The sequence below is a fragment of the Hypanus sabinus genome, chromosome 10, assembly GCF_030144855.1.
Source record: "Hypanus sabinus isolate sHypSab1 chromosome 10, sHypSab1.hap1, whole genome shotgun sequence".
Lineage (NCBI taxonomy): Eukaryota > Metazoa > Chordata > Chondrichthyes > Myliobatiformes > Dasyatidae > Hypanus > Hypanus sabinus.
Window position 1 is genome coordinate 22632296 of NC_082715.1, and position 23344 is coordinate 22655639.

Consider the following 23344-nt stretch of genomic DNA (forward strand, 5'->3'; position numbering starts at 1 on the left):
GAGATTGATGATGAGTATATCCAACTCCAGCTTGAGTTCCTTCACCCAATCTGTCAGGAGCTGATGCTGAGGCACTTCCCACAGATGTAATCTTCAGAAAGAGTTTCCCTGACTTCCAACAACTTGCAGGAGGAGCATTCCACTATGCTATCTACTATCCTGCCAACACTGAATCTGGTACTAAGGATCAACAGCAAATTAAGCCTGACCCTTGTACCCATGCCAAAGCCTTTTTAAAGATTTGCTCTCACGTCCTACATTTGGGCTACTTGCTCAGCTCCTCCCACCAAAGGCTCCTGAGCCAAGGGCTCAGCTTCCCACTCCTAGAATGGCCACTCTTCTTCTTGTAAAGCTTCATGGCAGTGGGCAAACCAACATTAGGAGTATTACTGCCACCTACTGAGTCGGAGCGTAGAGCAAAGAGACAGGAAGCATATCCACAAAATCTCCCCTTCAAAAAAAAACTCAGTATCAAAAAGTCTGATGCTTTACAGAAAGTCAAATACACACGCATGCTTAAGTGGGAGGGAGAGCAGCGAGAGATTATGGTTGATGCTGATAACATTCACAAGTGCAGGAAGGACGACATGGTCCTGTAAATTAATTTCAGGCAGTTAGGTGTTAAATTAAATGACAAGATCGCCTGATTATGATCTCAGGATTGCTTCCTGTGCCATGTGCCAGTCAGGCCAGATTTAAGGAGATCATTCAGTTCAACACGTGGCTAAAGAATTGGAGCAGAAGGGACAGTGGCATATTTTTGGATCATTGGGCTCTCTTCCAGGGAAGTTGTAACCTGTACAGAAGGGATGGTTTGTACCTGAACTGGAGGGGAACTAATATCCTAGAAGGAAGGTTTGTTAGAGCTGCAGAGTTGCAGAGTTATATCGGAGAAGTTGCAGGGCAATGGAAACCAGAGCGTCAAACAGATAGTTGAGTTGTGGAGAAAAATGTTAAGCCCACATAGAAAGTCAGAAAGGTTGACAATGTTGGAACTGATGTTCTGAGCTGCATATATTTTAATGCAAGTAGGAAAGATTAGGGCATGGATCAGCATGTGGAATTATGACATTGGAGCCATTAGTGAGACTTGGTTGTAGGAGGATTCAGACTGGCAGCTCAGAGGGTTCTGTTGTTCTAGATATGATAGAGCAGTGTGGGGGGTAGATTTTAGGGCAAAGGGTGGCACCTAGTCAGGGAAAATATGTCAGCAGTGCTCAGTCAATACAGATAAATAACCATAAAGTGAGGCTTTATGGTTAGAACTGAGGAATAAAAAAGCTATGTGGCTCAGATGGGTAGGGAAAGGAAGAGGATGGCAGCAGTGATAGGGGACTCTATAGGTAGGGGGTCAGATAGGCGATTCTGTGGATGCAGGAAAGAAATGCGGATGGTAGTTTGCCTCCCAGGTGCCAGGGTCCGGGATGTTTCATATTGCGTCCACAATATCTTGAAGTGGGAAGGAGAACAGTCGGAAGGTACATATTGGTACCAATGACATGGGTAGGAAAAGGGAAGGGGTCCTGAAAACAGACTACAGGGAGTTAGGAAAGAAGTTGAAAAGCAGGACCTCAAAGGTATTAATCTCGGGATTACTGCCTGTGCCACGCAACAGTGAGTATAGGAATAGTGTGAGGTGGGGGATAAATGCATGGCTGAGGGATTGGAGCAGGGGGCAGGGATTCAGATTTCTGGATGATTGGGACCCCTTCTGGGCCAGGTGTGACCTGTACTAAAAGGATGGGTTTCACTTGAATCCAAGGGGGACCGATATCCTAGTGGGGAGGTTTGCTAAGGCTACTGGAGAGAATTTAAACTAGAATTGCTAGGAGGTGGGAACTAAACTGAAGTGATGGAATAAAGGGAGGTTGGCTCACATATAGAGAAAGTTTGGAGACATTGCGAAAGGGAGGATAGGCAGGTGATAGAGAAGGGACGCGCTCGGTCCGATGGTTTGAGATGTGTCTATTTTAACGCAAGCAGTATTGTGAACAAAAAGGATGAGCTTAGAGTGTGGATCAGTACTTGGAGCTATGATGTTGTGGCCATTACAGAGACTTGAATGGCACAGGGGAGGAATGGCTACTTCAAGTGCCAGGCACTAGATGTTTCAGAAAGGACAGGGAAGGAGACAAAAGAGGTGGGGGCGTGGCACTGCTGATCAGAGGTAGTGTCACAGCTGCAGAAAAGGTGGAAGTCATGGAGGGGTTGTCTACAGAGTCCCTGTGGGTGGAGGTTAGGAATGGGAAGGGGTCAATAACTCTACTGGGTGTTTTTTATAGACCACCCAATTGTAACAGGGACATCAAGGAACAGAAAGGGAGACAGATTCTGGAAAGGAGAAATAATAAGTGTTGTGGTGGGAGATTTTAATTTCCCAAATATTGATTTGCATCTCTCCAGAGTGAGGGGTTTAGATGGGGTGGAGTTTGTTAGGTGTGTTCAGGAAGGTTCCTTGACATCATATATATGGATAAGCCATCAAGAGGAGAGGCTGTACTTGATCTGGTATTGGGAAATGAACCTGGTCAGGTGTCAGGTTTCTCAGTGGGAGAGCATTCTGGAGACAGTGATGACAATTCTATCTCCTTTACATAGCATTGGAGAGAGATAGGATCAGACAAATTAGGGAAATGTTTAATTGGAGTATGGGGAACTATGAGGCTATCAGACAGGAACTTGGAAGCATAAATTGGAAACTGATATTCTCAGGGAATTGTACCAAAGAAATGCGGCAAATATTCAGGGGATATTTGCGTGGGGTTCTGAGTAGGTACATTCCAATGAGACATGGAAACTATAATAGGGTACAAGGTCTGTGGTGCGCAAAGGCTGTTGTAAATCTAGTCGAGAAGAAAAGAAGATCTTATGAAAGGTTCAAAAAACTAGGTAATGATATGAATCTAGATGATTATAAGGCTAGCAGGAAGGAGCTTAAGAATGAAATTAGGAGAGCCAGAAGGGGCCATGAGAAGGCTTTGGCAGGCAGGATTAAGGAAAACCCCAATGAATTCTACAAATATGTGAAGAGTAAGAGGATAAGACATGAGAGAATAGGACCAATCAAGTTTGACAATAGAAAAGTGTGTATGGAACTGGAGGAAAGAGTGGAGGTACTTAATGAATACTTTGCTTCAGTATTCACTATGAAAAAGGACCTTGGCAATTGTAGGGATGACCTGCAGTGGACTTAAAAGCTTGAACATGTAAATATTAAGAAGATGTGCTGGACCTTTTGGAAAGCATCAAGTTGAATCACCGGGACCAGACAGATGTACCCCAGGCTACTGTGGGAAGCGAAAGAGGAGATTGCTGAGCCTCTGGCGATGATCTTTGTACCATCAATGAGGACTGGAGAGGTTCCAGAGGATTGGAGGATTGTGGATGTAGTTCCCCTATTCAAGAAAGGGAGTAGGGAAAGCCTTGGAAATTATAGGCCAGTGAGTCTTACTTCAGTGGTTGGTAAGCTGATGGAGATCCTGAGAGGCAGGATTTATGAACATCTGGAGAGACATAATATGATTAGGAATAGTCAGCATGGCTTTGTAAAAGACAGGTCTTGCCTTACAAGCCTGATTGAATTTTTTGAGGTTATGACTAAGCACATTGATGAAGGTAGAGCCATAGATGTAAATGGATTTTAGCAAGGCATTTGATAAAGTACCCCATGCAAAGCTTATTGTGAAATTAAGAAGGCATGGGATCCAAAGGGGCATTGTTTTGTGGATCCAGAACTGGCTTGCCCACAGAAGGCAAAGAGTGATTGTAGACAGGTCATATTCTGCATTGAGTTCGGTGACCAGTGGTGTGCCTCAGGGACCCCTACTCTTTGTGATTTTTATAAATCACCTGGATAAGGAAGTGAAGGGATGGATTAGTAAATGTGCTGATGACACTAAGTTTGGGTGTGTTGTGAATAGTGTGGAGGGCTGTCAGAGGTTACAACAGGATATTGATGGAATGCAAAACTGGGCTAAGAAGTGACAGATGGAGTTCAAGCAAGTTAAGTGTGAGGAGGTTCATTTTGGTAGGTCAAATATAATGGCAGAATATAGTATTAATGGTAAGACTCTTGGCAGAATGGAGGATAAGAGGGATCTTGGGGTCTGAGTCCATAGGACACTCAAAGCTGCTACGCAGGTTGACTCTGTGCTAAGAAGACATATGGTGCATTGGCTTTCATCTATCATGGGATTGAATTTAGGAGCTGAGAGGTAATGTTGCAGCTATATAGGACCCTGGTCAGACACAACTTGGAGTTCTGTGCTCAATTCTTGTCACCTCACTATAGGAAGGATGTGGAAACCATAGAAAGGGTACAGAGGAGATTTACAAGGATGTTGCCTGGATTGGGGAGCATGCCTTGTGAGAATAGGTTGTGTGAACTCAGCCTTTTCTCCTTGGAGCGATGGAGAATGAGAGATGACCTGACAGAGGTTTATAAGATGATAAGAGGCATTGATCGTATGGATAGTCAGAGACTTTTTCCCAGGGCTGAAATGGCTAGCACGAGAGGGCATAGTTTTAAGATGCTTGGAACTAGGTAGAGAGGAAATATCAAGGTTAAGTTATTTTACTGAGAGAGTGGTGAGTGCGTGGAATGAGCTGCCAGTGACGATGGAGGAGGCAGAAATAATGGGGTCTTTTAAGAGACTCCTGGACAGGTACATGGAGCTTAGAAATACAAAGGGCTATGGGTAAAGCCTAGGTAGTTCTAAGGTAGGGACATGTTTGGCACAGCTTTGTGAGCCGAAGGGCTTGTTTGTGCTGTATGTTTTCTATGTTTCTATGTCCATTAAAGAGATTATATCCAATTGTCCACAGGATTCAGAGGAGCAAATTTGTGGAAAGATCACAGACTGTTGTAAGAAACAAGGTGATTTTAACTTCCCAAATATTGACAGAGAAACCCATACTGTAAAAGGCCTGGATGGAAAAGTGTTTGTCAAATTTATTCAGGAAAGTTTCCTTTATCAGTACATGGAAGTCCTAACGAGATAGTGTTCAATACTAGGTCTGCTGTTAGGGCATGTGACAGAAGTTTCTGTAGGGGTGTGGCGACCCACTTTCTGCACAGGCAAACCAGCTCACAAATAGCCAACATGCGGGGGTGGGGGGGGGGGGAGACTTTGGTAATGCACCTCTGACGTCATTTCCGCTCGGAGAGGGCGGGCGCTAGGGATTTAGATGCCAGCGCCGCGAAGTTTGAATAAACTAGTCTCCAAAAGACTTTCCGACTGCATGTTGTTATTTCAGTGCTGTGTGTAGCACATCGCTACAGGGGAACACTTCACATCTAATGATGAGAATGCCATTAGTTTCAAGGTAATTATGGATAAGGATGAGATGCCAGAGTACTGGAAGGTAGCCAATGTTCCGTTGTTTAAGAAAGGCTCTAAGAATAAGCCAGGAAGTTATAGGCTAGTGAACCTGACATCAGTAGTGGAAAAGTTGTTGCAAGGTATTTTAAAGAACTGGATATTTAAGTATTTGGACAGACCGGGACTGATTAGGGATAGTCAACATGACTTTGTGCATAGTAATTCATGTCCAACCAAACTTATAGAATTTTTCAAGGAAGTTACCTAAAAAGTTGATGAAGGCAAGGTAGTGCATGTTGTCTACAAGTCTAGTAAGGCTTTTGACAAGGTCCCACATGGGAGGTTGGTCAAGAAGGTTCAGTTACTTGACATTCAAGGTAAGGTAGCAAATTGGATTAAACACTGGCTTCATGAAAGAAGCCAGAAAGTGGTTGTAGCTGGTTATCCCTCTGACTGGAGACCTGTGACTGGTTGTATGCTGCAGGGTTTGGTGCTGGGTCCGTTGTTGTTTGTCAACCATATCAAAGATCTGGATGTGAACTGGATCAGCAAATTTGTGGATGACATCAGGATTGAGGTTGTAGTGGACAGTGAGGAAGACTATCAAAGCTGTCAGCAGGACCTGGACCAGCTGGTGAAAAAGGCTGAAAATGGCAGATCACTGGTAGATAGGGTCATGAAGAAAGCTTTTAAGCATTTGGCACATTCCCCTTCATAATTCAATGTTTTGAATACAGGAGATAAAGTGCTATGTTGAAATTGTATAAGACATTGGTGAGCCTAATTTGGACTATAGTGTGCAATTTTTGTCACCTACCTACAGGAAAGATGTAAGTAAGATTGAAAGAGTATAGTTAAGATTTACAAGGATGTTGCCAAGACTGGAGGACCTGAGTTATAGGGAAAGATTGAATAGGTTAAGACTGTTTTCCCTAGAACATTTAAGATAAAGGGAAGATTAGACAGAGGTACACAACATGGAGGGGTATAGATAGATTAAATGCAAGCAAGCTTTTTCTACTGTGGTTGGTTGAGACTAGAATTGGAGGTCATGGGTTAAGAGTGAAAAGTAAAATGTTCAAGGGGAACATGAGGGAGGACATTTTCATTCAGGATGATGCAAGTGTGGATTGAGCAGCCAGTGCAAGTGGTGGAAAGAGGGTTGATTTCAACATTTAAGAGAAATATGGATAGGCACATTGATGGCAGGAGTATGGAGGGCTATTGTTCAGTGCAGGTCAATGGGACTTGGCAGATAATGGTTTGGTAAGGGCTAGATGGGCCAAATGGCCTGTTTCTGTGCTGTAGTTTTCTATGAGTCTATGATTGCATTGCTGGTGGTTGTAGAGATTGGTACAACAGGAATATTTATGAATCACTTAGATGGAAACGTGGATGTAAGAAAAATGAAAATTTATGGGCTGTGTAGGAGGGAAGATTAATAGATTGTAAATTGATAGTGTAAATAGGAATATAAATCAGTACGATGTTGTGCGCCAAAGAGTCCGTATTGTATTAGTCTATGTTCTGACTTTTCTTTAAGAATAATAGTAGCAATATATACTCAGTGGCCACTTTATACCTGCTCATTAATGCAAATATTTAATCAGCCAATCACATGGTAGCCACATAAAAGCATGCAGTCAAGTGGTTCTGTTGTTTTTCAAACCAAACAGCAGACTGGGGAAGAAATGTGATTTCAGTGACTTTAACCATGGAATGAATGTTGGTGCTAGATGGGTTGGTTTGAGTATCTCAGAAATTGCTGATATTAGCTCATGAGATGTAGAAACAGAACTGGGCAATCTGACCTATCCCTGATTTTCTGGGATTTTCAAACACAACAGTCTCTAGAGGTTACAGAGAATGGTGCAAGAAAGAAAATACATCCAGTGGGTGGTAGTTCTGTGAATGAAAAGGCTTTGTTAATGACAGACAAGAGAAAATCTGCAGATGTTGGTAATCCGAGCAACACAAAATGCTGGAGGAACTCAGCAGGCCAGGCACCATCTATGGATGAAAAATAAAATTGATGTTTCGTGAGGGCAATGGCATGAACACTGATTTCTCAAAATTCCAGTAATGTTTCCAACCCCACTTTCAATTCTCATTCCCTTTTCCTTCTCTCTTTGCCTGCTTATTGCCTTCCTTTCGTGCTTCCCTTTTTTATTTCTTCAATGGCCTTCTGTCTATTTCACCAATCAACTGCCCAGCTCTTTACTTCATTCTTCCCCCTCCAGGTTTCACCTATCACTTAGTGGCTCTCTCTCCCCACCCTCCCACCTTTTTAAATCTACTCAGATTTTTTTCTCCATTTCTGCCAAAGAGTTTCAGCCTGAAATATCGATTGCACTTTTTTCTATAAACGCTGCCCGGCCTGCTGACTTCCTCCAGCATTTGTGTGTGTATAATTGCAGACTGGTTCAAGCTGACAGGAAGATGACAGTAACTCAGATAACCACACACTACAACAGTGGTATGCAGAAGATCATTGCTGAATGCACAACATGTTGAACCTTGAAGTGGATGGGCTACAGCAGATGAAAACCAAGAACATGCATTCACTCGCCATGTTATTTGGTACAGGAGATATCTAATAAAGTGACCACAGAGTCTTCATGACACTGTCTGCCAAAATCAACTGATAAAAGCGTTTATTTACTTAAAGATAAAGATACTGAGTGCAATTTTCTCAGCAACTAAAAACAAAGATGATATATTATATAAACAAGTCTAATCTACATGAATTTGATTACCAGTTTAGCACTCTTGACACAAAACAACCTAGTAATGGACCTTTCATTTGTTATTACCTTTTCCAAGTTTTGGTTATGAATGTGTTCAGCAATATGACATGTTCCAAATACATTTCATACTGGCATCTCTCTCGTGGCTATCCCTCGAGGTTGAGGATGATGGTCTTTGTTCCGTTGATCTATCACAGAGCAAAGCGCCTGTGCATATATTTGTTTAACATGTTCTTGATGTGGCACTCCAAGAGGCACACGATACTTCACAAATCAACCAACTGATTCCAATGGCATGGAAACCACAGTGATTGGAGCTGATGGATTTGTTGCAGCCTTCATCTGCCTTCACAGCCGTTGAGTTTGAAGTAACTTTGTCCGTCTGTTCCACCGTTGAGGTCTTGGTTGGATTGTTCTTTGTCAAGGACCTCACCCTCGACCTTACCGCCATGGGTGACCCTACCAGGAGCATAGCTCCAGACGGATTCGCTCTCGGGACCTCAGGACCACACAAGCTTCTCCACCACGACAAGGTGACAATCCACAGTGACATCCTCTAACTAACTAAACACCAAAATGTCAGAAAAAATCTGCTGAGGTAAAAGCAATCAAAACCTTTTGAAAATGTTGGATGGTGTAGGAAGATAATGTTATGCTACAGAAATTTAACAAGCTTTGTGTAATATTAAATGTTGTACTTGATTGAACACGAGCACTTTTGGTGACTAAAAGTTCAATTAAAATCACTTATTATACACAAGTTCACAAAAATATCTGGACCTGACTTGTACTACGTTACTTTCCCTTTTCTATTTTCTAATTATGGTTTATAATTTAAATTTTTTATTATATTTACTTCGATTTGTACTTCAGGGAGCGCGAAGTGCAGAGTCAAATATCACTGTGATGATTGTACGCTCTAGTAACAATTGTTTGGTGACAATAAATAAAGTAAAAGCAAGGACTTGTTTGATTGAGAAAAGAATCTAATGATTCAGATTTTCTCAGTCTGTTAATGTTAACTGCTTCTTCCTCAATGCTTGACTGGTTGACTATGATCAGACTTCTTAGCATTTGATATTTAGTACATCTGCTGCAATAATCATAGGCAAATGCACACCAGTCAGTGTATGAATTTAATTTTTAGATAGCAAAACCAAACTCCAAAGAGTTGTTATAAATATCAGCATGCTAAGTATGATAAGCTTACTTTATGCTGACCTAAGAAATCAGTCTGAAAATTTAATCGCCAGAGCACAATACATTTATAGAAAAGCAAATACTGTTTTGGTCCTGATCCAAGACTCCAGCTCCAAACGTCAACACTTCCTTTTCTCCCACTATTGCTGCTCAAGTTTATCCAGCAGATTGTATGTTGCATTCATACAAAATATCTCCATTCTATTTTAATGGAGATGTTAATCTATTTAATATAATTGAGTTATAAATATCATTAAAACTGCAGGTGGAGGAACACATTAAATGTCAGTTTCATACTGCGATATAATTTCTACGTGATGATCTCATTCAACATATATCAGCCTTCAAGGTGCGGTGAGAAATCTTTCAGCATATTTTACATAAAGCAGTCTTACTAATGCATTCTCATAATGCATAATACATCTAATATTTCCCACATAAATCCTTTCAAGACCAAACTGGTTTTCGCTAAAAGACCACAGATACAAAAGGTTTCTTTTCAATTACTAGAATCTAACCTTTAAATCTGTCCTCTTATGGTAACATTAATGCTAGATCGTTATTTCCTGACAGCTTGTTATCAAGTACTCACTATAGGTTTATGATCTTGTGTAGATTGAAGCATAATTATTCTCACCAGCGGTTCTTCAAGGTGGTAATGGGGACAAGCTCACACTAGGTATTAAATGCTCCCAATGACGGGCACCTCAAACAGCCTCTGACAACCAAGTCCAACTCCTGGCCTTCATGTGTGGCTTAGCAACTCAGCTCCCTGGAACCGTTTCTACCGACAGAGAAGGGGCAAAGGCAGGTGACTAGTGCCTTAAAGCCAGTTGCATCGGGCAGTTAGGGCTTGTTAGCCGTGGATGGCAGCTCCTCTAGGAGAAGGAAACCCCATGCTGTCTTGCAGCTATACTCACTTAGGGGGAAGGCTTCACGAGTAAATCCCCAAGGAAATATCCGGAGCTAGAGTCCATAAGACAGTCCGACATTGAGTTCAATGCTGTCAGGAAGCGGCCTGGTCGAGGGAACTGCCTGGTGTGAAAAGTGCTAGTCTTTGGCTCGAGAGTCTTCGGTGAGGAGACTTCGCCAGGCACAATTGCAGAGGGTGAAGACATGACCATTAAGCTGATTCAGTGTGCTACGTGCATGATGTGGGAGGTCAGGGACACTGATGGTGCCCCCGGCTGCTACAGCTGTGGGAAGTGTGTCCAGGTTCAGCTTCTGAAGGAGCGTGTTGCGGCACTGAAGAAAGAACTGGATGACCTCAGGTTTATCCGCGAAAACGAGGGTTTTCTGGACAGGACCTACAGTGAGGTTGTTACACCGAGGATACCGGAAGAGAGAAAGGGGGTGACGATGAGGAAGGAATGGATGCTTGAAGTACAGGAGACCCCAGGGGATGTACCTCTCGTAAACAGGTTCACCTTCTTGGAAGCTGTCAGGGCAGAAGATACTGCCAGTCTGAGAGGCGGACAGGTCTGTGAGCCGAAAATTGGTGCAGAAGCAGAGCCGAGGAGTCAGACATCAGGAAGAGCTGTCGTAGTAGGGGACTCCATAGTAAGAGGTACGGAAAGGGGTTTCTGCGGCAACAGGCGAGATTTAAGGATGGTGTGTTGCCTCCCTGGTACTAGGATCCAGGACATCACGGACCGATTGCAGGGAATCCTCAAGGGTGAAGGTGAACAGCCGGAAGTGGTAGTGCATGTTGGCACAAATGACATCGGGAAGAAGAGGAAGGACATTCTGTAGCGGGACTTCAGAGAACTCGGAAGAAGGCTGAAAAGCAGGACTTCCAGGGTGGTTATCTCTGGCTTGCTTCCAGTTCCTCGTGCTGGAGAGGGCAGGAACAGGGAGATAATGGATCTGAATGTGTGGCTGAGGATCTGGTGCAGGAAGCAAGGATTTACATTCTTGGACCACTGGGATCTGATTTGGGGTAGGGATAAATTGTACGAAAGGGACGGGTTGCACCTTAATAGATGGGGGACCAGCATTCTGGCAGACAGGTTTGCCACTGCAACACGGATGTGTTTAAACTAAGTAGTGGGGGGGGGGGAGGGATGAACTGGAAATATAAGGATGGAGTTAAAGGGAAAGTGAAAATAAGAAAAGTTAAAAAGGACAGAATCAATGGAGTAGAAAGCTCAAGAAGAGATCATACAGTATGGCCAAGTGAAATAGGAATTGATATGAAAGGAGGGGGAGTACCGAATTAAACGTATTATATATGAATGCACGAAGTATAAGGAATAAAGTAGATGAGCTTGAGGCTCAGTTGGAAATTGGCAAGTACGATGTTGTGGGAATAACTGAGACATGGCTTCAAGCGGACAGGGCCTGGGAAATGAATATTCAAAGATATACATCTTATCGAAAGTACAGACTGACTGGCAGAGGGTGTGGAGTGGCTCTGTTGGTGAGGAATGATATTCAGTCCCTTGTGAGGGAGGACATAAAATCAGGAGATGTAGAGTCAGTATGGATAGAACTGAGAAATTCTAAGGGTAGAAAGACCCTAATGGGAGTTATCTACAGGCCCCCAAACAGCAGTCTGGATGTAAGGTATAAGTTGAATGAAGAGTTAAAATTGGCATGTCGCAAAGGTAATGATACAGTTGTCATGGGGGATTTCAACATGCAGGTAGACTGGGAGAATCAGAATGGTACTGGACCCCAAGAAAGGGAGTTTGTGGAGTGCCTCCGAGATGGATTCTTAGAACAGCTTGTACTGGAGCCTACCAGGGAGAAGGCAAAATCGGATGTGTCAGTATTACAGTTGAACAAAGGGGACTATGGAGCTATGAGAGAGGAGCTGGCCAAAGTTCAATGGAACAATACCCTAGCAGGGAAGACAGTGGAACAAAAATTTCTGGGAATAATACAGAAGGTGCAGGATCGGTTCGTTCCAAAGAGGAAGAAAGATCCTAAGGGGAGTAAGGGGTGGCCATGGCTGACGAGGGAAGTAAAGGGCAGTATAAAAATAAAAGAGAAGAAGTATAACATAGCAAAGATAAGCAGGATACCGGAGGACTGGGAAGCTTTTAAAGAGCAACAGAAGATAACAAAAAAGGCAATACGGCAAGAAAAAATGAGGTACGAAGGTAAACTAGCCAAGATTATAAAGGAGGATAGTAAAAGCTTCTTTAGGTATGTGAATAGCAAAAAACTAGTTAAGACCAAAATTGGGCCATTGAAGACAGAAATGGGTGAATTTATTATGGGGAACAAGGAAATGGCAGATGAGTTGAACAGGTTCATTGGATCTGTCTTCACTAGGGAAGACACAAACAATCTCCCAGATGTAATAGTGGCCAAAGGAACTAGGGTAAAGGATGAACTGAAGGAAATTTATATTAGGCAAGAAACGGTGTTGGATAGACTGTTGAGTCTGAAGGCTGATATCCCTGGGACCTGATGGTCTGCATCCCAGGGTACTTAAAGAGGTGGCTCTAGAAATCGTGGACACATTGGTAATCATTTTCCAATGTTCTATAGATTCAGGAACAGTTCCTGCTGATTGGAGGGTGGCTAATGTTGTCCTACTTTTCAAGAAAGGAGGGAGAGAGAAAACAAGGAATTATAGCCTGATGTCAGTGGTGGGAAAGATGCTGGAATCAATTATAAAAGAGGAAATTACGACACATTTGGATAGCATTAGAAGGATCAGTCCGAGTCAGCATGGATTTATGAAGGGAAAATCATGCTTGACTGATCTTCTGGAGTTTTTGAGGATGTAACTATGAAAATGGACAAGGGAGAGCCAGTGGATGTAGTGTACCTGGACTTCCAGAAAGCTTTTGATAAAGTCCCACATAGGAGATTAGTGGGCAAAATTAGGGCACATGGTATTGGGGGCAGAGTACTGACATGGATTGAAAATTGGCTGTCTGACAGGAAACAAAGTATTGTGATTAACGGGTCCCTTTCGGAATAGCAGGCTGTGACCGGTGGGGAACCGCAAGGTTTGGTGCTGGGATCGCAGCTGTTTACAATATACATTAATGATTTAGATGAAAGGATTTAAAGTAACATTAGCAAATTTGCTGATGACACAAAGCTGGGTGGCAGTGTGAAATGTCAGGAGGATGTTATGAGAATGCAGGGTGACTTGGACAGGTTGGGTGAGTGGACAAATGTGTGGCAGATGCAGTTTAATGTGGATAAATGTGAGGTTATCCACTTTGGTGGCAAGAACAGGAAGACAGATCACTATCTAAATGGAGTCAAGTTAGGAAAAGGGGAAGTATAACGATTTCTAGGTGTTCTTGTACATCAGTCAATGAAAGCAAGCATGCAGGTACAGCAGGCAGTGAAGAAAGCTAATGGCATGCTGGCTTTTATAACAAGAGGAATTGAGTATAGGAGTAAATAGGTCCTTCTGCAGCTGTACAGGGCCCTGGTGAGATCCCACCTGGAGTATTGTGTGCAGTTTTGGTCTCCAAATTTGAGGAAGTACATTCTTGCTATTGAGGGAGTGCAGCGTAGGTTCACAAGGTTAATTCCCGGAATAGCGGGACTGTCATATGTTGAAAGACTGGAGCGACTGGGCTTGTATACACTGGAATTTAGAAGGATGAGAGGGGATCTGACAGTAACATATAAGATTATTAAGGGATTGGACACACTGTAGGCAGGAAGCATGTTCCTGCTGATGGGTGAGTCCAGAACTAGAGGATACAGTTTAAGAATAAAGGGTAGGCCATTTAGAACAGAGATGCGGAAAAACTTTTTCACCCAGAGAGTGGTGGATATGTGGAATGCTCTGCCCCAGAAGGCAGTGGAGGCCAAGTCTCTGGATGCATTCAAGAGAGAGTTAGATAGAGCTCTTATATATAGCGGGGTCAAGGGATATGGGGAGAGGGCAGGAACGGGGTATTGATTGTGTATGATCAGCCATGATCACAGTGAATGGCGGTGCTGGCTAGAAGGGCTGAATGGCCTACTCCTGCACCAACTGTCTATTGTCTATTGACTGGGAACTCCTGCGATGCTGCTGGTGCCAAACTGAATCGATCTCTACCGTTCCTTTGGGTTCATCAGATGCGTGGAGAAGGGGAGTTTGCTACTCGGGCAATAGCTTGTTCTCCATATCATTCTCCCCCGGCTTTCATATCTAGACAGTTCGGACGCAATATCCATGGTAACTCTGATCGATGGAGGCCCTCACCTCACCCCCATTCTCACCATCAGTGACGTTTTATTCACCACAGAAGACAGTCTTCCAGGAAATTTGACAATCTGATTACCAGAATTTGGCACGGTTGAACGAACAGCACCCCATTTCTAAACATACAGGGAAAATTTTTCATCATATATTTTCACAATTAATTTAACTGGGGTTTAAATTGAACCAGTTCCCGTCTTTCGTGCTACCCCATGTTCATCAAGGTTTTGCTATTAGTCGGGATGCGTTGTTTGATTTTTAATGTAGCGGTAACGAAACATGCATGCAGCTGAGCAACTGGGTCACAGTCTTTGGTCGTGCCGCCACTGGACTCAGAAAGACTAGGTCTTCTGTAAAAGACTTTCAAAGGCTTCAAATAATGCATTAAGGAGGAAACATGAGTGGTATTGGCAAGAGATTGAATTGACAAAAACCGGTATCAATTGCATCCATTGTGAATGACGAGTATTTTGAGGGGGAAAACTGCAAGTAGATAGCAGGCAGGGACGACGTCAATAGCTTTTTTCCAACATTGTCAGTGTTGAAATGGCCGGGAGAGGTCGCTTTGATAATCAGAAGTAAACTGCGGCCTCGACTGACAAATAGTTTCAATCTGAACCAATCGATATCCACGATAGTCATTGATTATACGCAAGTAAACTAAACGGCGTAGAATGTACTTAACGAAGGGACATCAATTGCAAACTGCATTAAGACAACGGAACAAATCATATATAGATTAGACAGTGGCTGATACCTTAAAGAACAAGACTCCAAGATCATAATGGCATAACACTGATATTATCGCTATTACTCCAGGCAGTCATCTTCGATCAATCACAAACGATAATCAATTTGTTAGACATTTTTCGCAATTTTGCTTTAATCTTTATTTCGCACTTTTCTTTGGGGGGGGGGGGGGGGTGGGGTAGTACTTAACTCTTCCGAAAGAACTGGACATAAAGCATTTACGTGCGGAAATAAGGGATTAGACAGATCAAATCCTTTTAGCAAACGTCAAGTAGTGATATAGAAGCCGAACGGGCATTAAACAATGTACAGACATTTAACAAGAAATAACGCACGTCCTCCGTTGGAAATAAACCCCTCGATAGGTGTGAAAAGGGATTTTAAGACAGGCATTCCCACGCTGTAACAACGTTCTGAAACTTGATGTGTAATTTTCATGCAGAGAAATCAACGATACATTTTCGCTTCTTTTATCCTTACAAACTGGAAGATCGTGGAGTAATTTGGGCAGAATAGCATTCGTCATTAGACAGTTTAACACAGTTAGACACCTTAACAGTTTAACACCTTTAAAAAGCATGATTTAATTGCTTTTTAAAAAAAGTATTATAACTTTCTAGCTGGGTTTCTGAGATACACAGGAGTTCTGCGTGTCATTGATTTCATTGTTCCTGATACAACCTCTCCATCATTAACAATGAAAACGGTACTGGATATGTTTCCGGATAAATAGTTAATTAAATGTGGTACTGACCATAGATTACGATCTAAAGCACACACGATACACGAACAATTTCTTAATTAACGTTCTTAATAGAAATTAGATAATCTAACTGTGGAAAGGGGTTTACATAAGTGTACAATATGTCCGAGACTAAAGATACCGCAATCGTAGGGAACTCACTTAGCTTCTTAAAACACTCGTGGAAACTGAAGGTAATGGAATAATATATATTTTAAAAATTGTTCCATGCTACATATTCCCTTTCAAAGGCGTCCTATTACACTCAGACACGATGGCAAGACTGATTTCCACAAGGCGCTGACACTGTGTGCCTTTTGCTAATTTGTAGCGGCAGATGGCATATCTGCGGTTGCTGCATGGTGCCCCTGCCTGTGTTATCTCTATTGCTCTTCCTAGTCGGGTGAGAACGAAGAGGGAAATAACTGGAGGACATCGGACAAGCTGTCAGAGCGATTAATCCAGCCCCGCAAGCAGATTCGCGCCTGCCTGCCTGTCACCTCGGCAGGAGCGAGGCGGCAGCGCACCGCTCCATTTCAGTGCTCGCACCCAGCGGCTCGAACGGAGCGAGAGGCTTTGCAACGACGAGACAGACTGCGATCCGGGTTCGTTCAATCATCTCGCATCAGCCGTCCCCCCCCCATCCCCACCACCCCTCCCTCTCCCGCCACCTCCGAGACGCGGCGTCAGCACAGCTGCGAGCTGGGAAATAATTCACCCCACAAACCATCGCCAGCGGTTAGCATCAAAAGATTTAAAAAAAAACAGACGGCTCGCCGCTGACACTCCTCTCTCGAGTCAAAGTGGCCCAGAAACCAGCGTGGATGCTCACACAACAACAGAAAGAGTTCTTCCTACACGTCCCAACTACCACCTGCCTCCCCCGCGCCTCTCGCAACCCCCCGCTCCCAAACCCCGCTCCTCTTCGCCTGCCTCCTTGACGACTCCCGCGGCGGCGGTGCCGAGTGTGTGGCTGCCCGAACCCGGCGATGGTGAGCGGGAGCGGCTGCGCGCCGTGACGGCGGGCGCTCGCTCAGGACGCGCGCACACAGCCGCCAGGTGTTGCGGAGCCCGACAACCAGAGCGGCGGGGACGGCGCACAGGGAGAGACCGAGGCACCGGCACAGCGCAAGGAAAAGGGTGCTCCGGACCGGACAACAACCCCCACTCCCTTCTCGAACCATGGGCTGCTGCAGCGGCAGGTGCACTCTCATAGCCATCTCCAGCCTACAACTAGTAAGTGGAACCAGAAACTTTTTTCTTTTTTTTAAAAAAAAATACATTGATATCTTCTGGTATATTTGAAAGAAATTCCGGGCTTTTCCAACCTCTTACAACATTTATTCTTGTATATCTCGTTTTAGCAAAGTGGATGAAATAAACACTGAAAACTTTTACGATGTAATTTTCAGGGCTTAAATATAAAAGAGTATTACATCTTTGTTATAAGCACGCTTGGCTGGTGCGAAAAACTGTTCTTTGTATTAAAACGCAAACTCACGTAGAACAGGTATTCAGCAAATATCGGTGAAGTTTACCAAGGAAATCTGGTATAAAGTGAGGTATAATGCATGAAGTATTTATAAGAAGCGCTGATAATTTTTAGCTGTTTTTTAGGCAGAGACATCACGAATTTTACCGTTATCAATAACGTGGACGGTTTAGGTCCGGTCTTTTAGCAGGTCACATTTTGGATCACAGTATTGAGTTGTATAATAAACACTGATAATGACGTTCGCTGTCCGGCCGCACAACTGTTTTATTTCCAGGTTATTTTAGTTTTAACTCGGGCACCTCAACACCGACAGTGTAGATGGTAAATCTACACCACAGCTTCCACTGTTCTTCCGTTTGGATTTGCTGTCAACTCTTGACAGTAGCTTTGTGTTGGTGCTCTGTATTGCAATTGAACGATAGATGTGGTCAAGTTGAGTTCTGGCCATTCATTGTATAACGCCTCCAAATAATAAGATCTCTCCGGATACACTCCCTGACACCACATTCCGGAAACATGCATTCAAATCTGCACCTCGGCAAGAGAATTCCAAGAAGACTGAGGAGATGCTTTACACATCTCAAACTCCAGACAAAAATCATCAATTCCTCAGAACCGGTGGATTCTGCTCAAAATAATGATGGAACATCCAGGCCCAAGAACATTGACGTCACTTTGACCAGGATCGCATGCAAACAATGGAAGGGTTGCAAGACAACTGAAATTAGCCCAGCCATTCCCCCGGTGAGCATCACCTGTTCCACTTGTGGATTATACATAGAATTCTTCAACCACCCCAGGACCCACAGAACTAGCATGGAAGCGTATATCCTTGACCCTAATTGACTGCCTAAGAAGGAAAATGGATGAAATGATGCAATAACTTGTAAGCTCATTCCATTTCTCCCTTCCCACGGTAATTACATCATATATTATCTCCCAGGAAGCTGATGTTCATGAGACTAGAAAGTTTTAATGGTGCTTTAAATTAATTTGCTTGTAGCTGCCTGTAAAAATAGAAGATAACTTTCTGACATTTGAGACAACTGTGACAATCGATATTGCTGATTTGGTGCCAGGATAAGTTTTTTTTTGCCAAAGGGGACCTAAATTGTTAAAAGCACTTACCGTTTTCTGGAAATATCAGGCATCGTAAATCTGGTCCTAAGTAGACTACAGCAGTACAATTTTATTTTAAGCTGTCCTTTGCTCACTGAACCAAATTGATGCATCTAACTGGGCCTTATTTCTCTGTCAAAAGTTATTGCAATGGTGTCCTCTACATTTAAGAACAGTAGAAGCAGTATTCATTTTGAGCCACAGGGGGCCACTTACTTCAGTCTTAAAACCACTTCACTTGCACATTCTCCTGTAATGAGAACGTACTGGATAGATGAGTGGCACTCACTCAGTGGAAACTATCAGACCATCTTGCTTTTTGCCGGGAAGTTTGTCTGTATAATCATGGCATATCATACAAAAAGAGCTGTGTGAGACTTGTTACTTCATGCAGATATGTTTGAGCACAAGATACTTGTCATTTTGGAAATCTTTGAGATGTTTCTGAAGTAAAATATTGACTGCATCAAAAGCAAGTTGGAAACAAAGTTGTTACATGAAATGTTCATTAAATTTAAGGCCTTTTTTATTTGTAATTTCTTCCTTTCTATGGATTAAATTATTGGTGTACATGGCATCCTGGTTCTACAATTTGTCAAATAATCCCAAGGTATGATTTGAAAATATGAGTTCAAAATCTCACTCAGCTCAAAGCCAATTAGGAATGGATGATACAAGCTTAACTTGCCAGATCACACGAATTCAATGACTGAACAATAAAAGAGCACCAACTAATTCTGGTATTCAAAATGAATATTAGTTGTGATGTTAATTATATACCTTGAATTTTATATTTGTTGAAAAAGTAACATGAAAACCAAAATACATAGCATTATTATACATAGCAAATTTGTAGGGGGAAACGTCAAATAAGTGTTTTGGCAAAATTCATAGAAGATTGAGAGGAATGGAGATAATGAAATTTGAACTTCATAGAAATCAGAATGTGAATTAAGTTTCTGGAAAATGCACATCCTGCAGTTATACTGACAAACAAGTTGCTTGCAGATAGACAGAATGTATGAAGCTGCTGTGAAATTCTATTATTCATATCAGTAACAAATATCTGTAGTCTCTTTCTGTCAAGTATTTTGTCAGTATTATAGGCAGTTACATGGTGTGTGGAGTTTGTACTCTGTAATCACAACTTGCATCTTTCCTCTTCAGGAATCTCTTGGGATGGAGGATGATTTTTCTTCTACCCTAGTTTTGTGAGTTCTAAGGTGGCTCTTTTGGGGCAGTTGTGTGGATAGTACCTAAGGTGGTTTTGCTCTTTCGGCTACTTACTTTTGCCTCTGTAAGCCCCCTTTTCATAGCACTGAAGTTATCTATACTACCCCAAATTGTCCTTCTCCTTCTCCATTTTCAGTGGACCTAGATTACTAGAATCAGTAGGGATGTTGCATTTCTTCAAGAAGGCTCTGAGCATAATATTTCCTCTTTCTGCCTCGTAACTTCTTTGCAAAGTCAAAGTCGACAGCGCACAACATTCATGAGCTCCATCAACGGATGGATAGGCAAAAGTTTTGAAGAGCTTATTATAACCTCCCAGATTAAAGACAGATGGATGACCTTGATGGCCCATTTCTACGACACAGCACATAATGACTGAATGAATCTCTTCCCATGACAAGAATTAGGATAGAGTGCCCATTTTGGTTATCTGGTGGCAGTGCCAACCAGTACAACTACACCTTAGTACTGTGGATGGTTGTCTAAAGAAGGACGCTCACAGTTGTTCATTTGTTCTGACGATGAGCATGAAGGATTTTGCTGAAGCAGCACCAGCGCTAATTCTTCCATTCCATATGATGTCTAGTCCGGTGGTAACATGAGTTTTGTGTTACATCTGTGGTCTTAATCATCATACTCTCTTCCTCAATAACTCAAAGGCTGTGTTAGTGCTTCAGAGACAGGGGTGAGTTTCATCATTAGTATCTGACTTCACAAAGAAGTAGCTTCTGAAATGTGTGAATACTCCCATGTTATTTTTTTTCAATGTAGGCATTGTCATTAACTTTTATTGTAGGAGAATAGTATGGTGCATCAAGTGCAGGTTGTTAGAACATCATTTTGTCTTTGGATGCTGAGTGTAAGATTCATCCTCTTGTATACTTCAGTGAAATCATTGACAATGGCTTGGAACTCAGCACTAAACATGCTAATGACTGGGTAATCCCAGGAGTAGACAAAATGAATAAACTTGTCTGCATTCTTAGTGATTCGTCCTGCAATGCCTTCAGCTCGCTGCAATAGAGACCATATTACTGCTATCATCAGTGTATTCATCCAATCCTGGAAACTTCTTTCAAAACCAGGAAGGGTTTCTACTCTGACCTTGAAAAGATACTGGGTGTTTCAAACAATAATTCGATGTGAGGCTAGGAAGGGACACAACCACCTTACAAGGATTGATCAACAAGGTACACATTGGAAAGACTACTAAAGCAGGGTCCTTCTCTGGACAAAATACTTGCAGCATGACTGGCTATAAGGAACACGTATTTTTATCAAGGAGTTAAGCAGTTTGTAGCATCTACTCAAATGAAACAACCTTGGTTAGAGTCCAAGCACAGAGAATTATCCTGTATGATGCATCCTCTGATCCAATCCAACAATGATGTTCAAAAAATCAAAGAAATGTACTTGACCCTTAATCTTGATCTTAAGTGGACTTAAATGAAGTTAAGCAATATCAAATGTAATTAAGCAGTCAACAAAAGATGTGACACCCAGTGGTGCCCAACATTAAACAGCCCAAAACAAAACATGAACATGTAACTAAACTCTTTGGTTTTCACCATGCTCCTCACCCATGTGACTAACTACTATAAGGAATGTAATAAACACACAACACACAATACAATGCAGATGGTAAACAGTGCATGGCTCCTTAACAGTTATTGTTGTGGCAGTGTCCTTTGTCTAAGTGACAGAATAAAACAAACTGCTGAAGTAACTTCAGGGCTTCTAATCCAGAACATTCCAAATGTCACCGTTTTAGAGAACAGGGTTGCCACCCCATTGCTATTGCTATTGATAAAGCTCTCACACTCTGCTCTGTCTCCCACACATCTCCCCTCAAACCCCCCCTCCCCACCAAGGCATAAGAAGGATTGAGTTCCCCTCACACTCATCCACTTCCACACCTGTCTCCATCTGCTCATCACAAACATTCCTTCCACTGGATATTATTCCCACAGTCCAGGCGAAAAGTCTCACCCTGCAACAACAATTGTCCATTTCCCTCCATAGATACTGCTGTTCTCCCCCAGTAACATTGTTGTGTTGCTCAAGGAACTTGATGATGGAAGTGGACAGCCAACGTTGTGTTAAACATAGAAACATAGAAAATAGGTGCAGGAGTAGGCCATTCAGCCCTTTGAGCCTACACCGCCATTCAGTATGATCATGGCAGATCAACCAACATAAAACCCTATCCCTGCTTTCTCTCCATACCCGCTGATCCCTTTAGCCACAAGGGTCATATCTAACTCCCTCTTAAAAATAGCCAATGAACCGGCCTCAACTGTTTCCTGTGGCAGAGATTCACCACTCTCTGTGTGAAGAAGTTTTTCCTCATCTCGGTCCTAAAAGACTTCCCCTTTATCCTTAAATTGTGACCCCTCGTTCTGGACTTTCCCAACATCAGAAACAATCTTCCTGCATCTAGCCTGTCCAATCCCTTTAGAATTTTATACGTTTCAATAAGATCCCCCTCAATCTTCTAAATTCCAGCGAGTATAAGCCTAGTCGATCCAGTCTTTTTTCATTTGAATGTCCTGCCATCCCAGGAAACAATCTGGTGAACCTTCTCTGTACTCCCTCTATGGCAAGAATGTCTTTCCTCAGATTAGGGGACCAAAACTACACACAATACTCTAAGTGCGGTCCCACCAAGGCCTTGTACAACTGCAGTAGAACCTCCTTGCTCCTGTACTCAAATCCTTTTGCTATGAATGCCAACATACCATTTGCCTTTTTCACCGCCTGCTGTACCTGCATGCCCACCTTCAATGACTGGTGTACAATGACACCCAGGTCTCGTTGCATCTCCCCTTTTCCTAATCGGCCACTGTTCAGATATGTTTCCCTGTTCTTGCAACCAAAGTGGATAACCTCACATTTATCCACATTAAATTGCATCTGCCATGAATTTGCCCACTCGCCTAACCTATCCAAGTTACCCTGCACCCTCTTAGCATCCTCCTCACAGCTAACACTGCCGCCCAGCTTTGTGTCATCTGCAAACTTGGAAATGCTGCATTTAATTCCCTTGTCTAAATCATTAATATATATTGTAAACAACTGGGGTCCCAGCACTGAGCCTTGCGGTACCCCACTAGTCACTGCCTGCCATTCTGAAAAGGTCCTGTTTACTCCCACTCTTTGCTTCCTGTCTGCCAACCAATTCTCTATCCACATCAATACCATATCCCCAATACCGTGCGCTTTAAGTTTGCACACTAATCTCCTATGTGGGACATTGTCAAAAGCCTTTTGAAAATCTAAATATACCACATCCACTGGCTCTCCCCTATCCACTCTACTAGTTACATCTTCAAAAAATTCTATAAGATTTGTCAGACATGATTTTCTTTTCACAAATCCATGCTGACTTTGTCTGATGATTTCACTTCTTTCCAAATGTGCTGTTATCAAATTTGATAACCGACTCTAGCATTTTCCCCACCACCGATGTCAGACTAACCGGTCTATAATTCCTCGGTTTCTCTCTCCCTCCTTTTTTAAAAAGTGGGGTTACATTAGCCACCCTCCAATCCTCAGGAACTAATCCAGAAT

General features: G+C 42.7%; 1 protein-coding gene across 1 annotated transcript in view; it reads left to right on the forward strand.

The window, feature by feature from the left end:
* Positions 1-17044: 17044 nt before the first annotated feature.
* nkain2 (sodium/potassium transporting ATPase interacting 2) overlaps positions 17045-23344 on the forward strand; it is a 550985-nt gene continuing 544685 nt past the window's right edge. Inside the window, exon 1 of the mRNA XM_059981239.1 lies at positions 17045-17163. Within this exon, the coding sequence (XP_059837222.1) occupies positions 17110-17163 (54 nt within the window). The 5' untranslated portion in view covers positions 17045-17109. The remainder of the gene's footprint in view (positions 17164-23344) is intronic.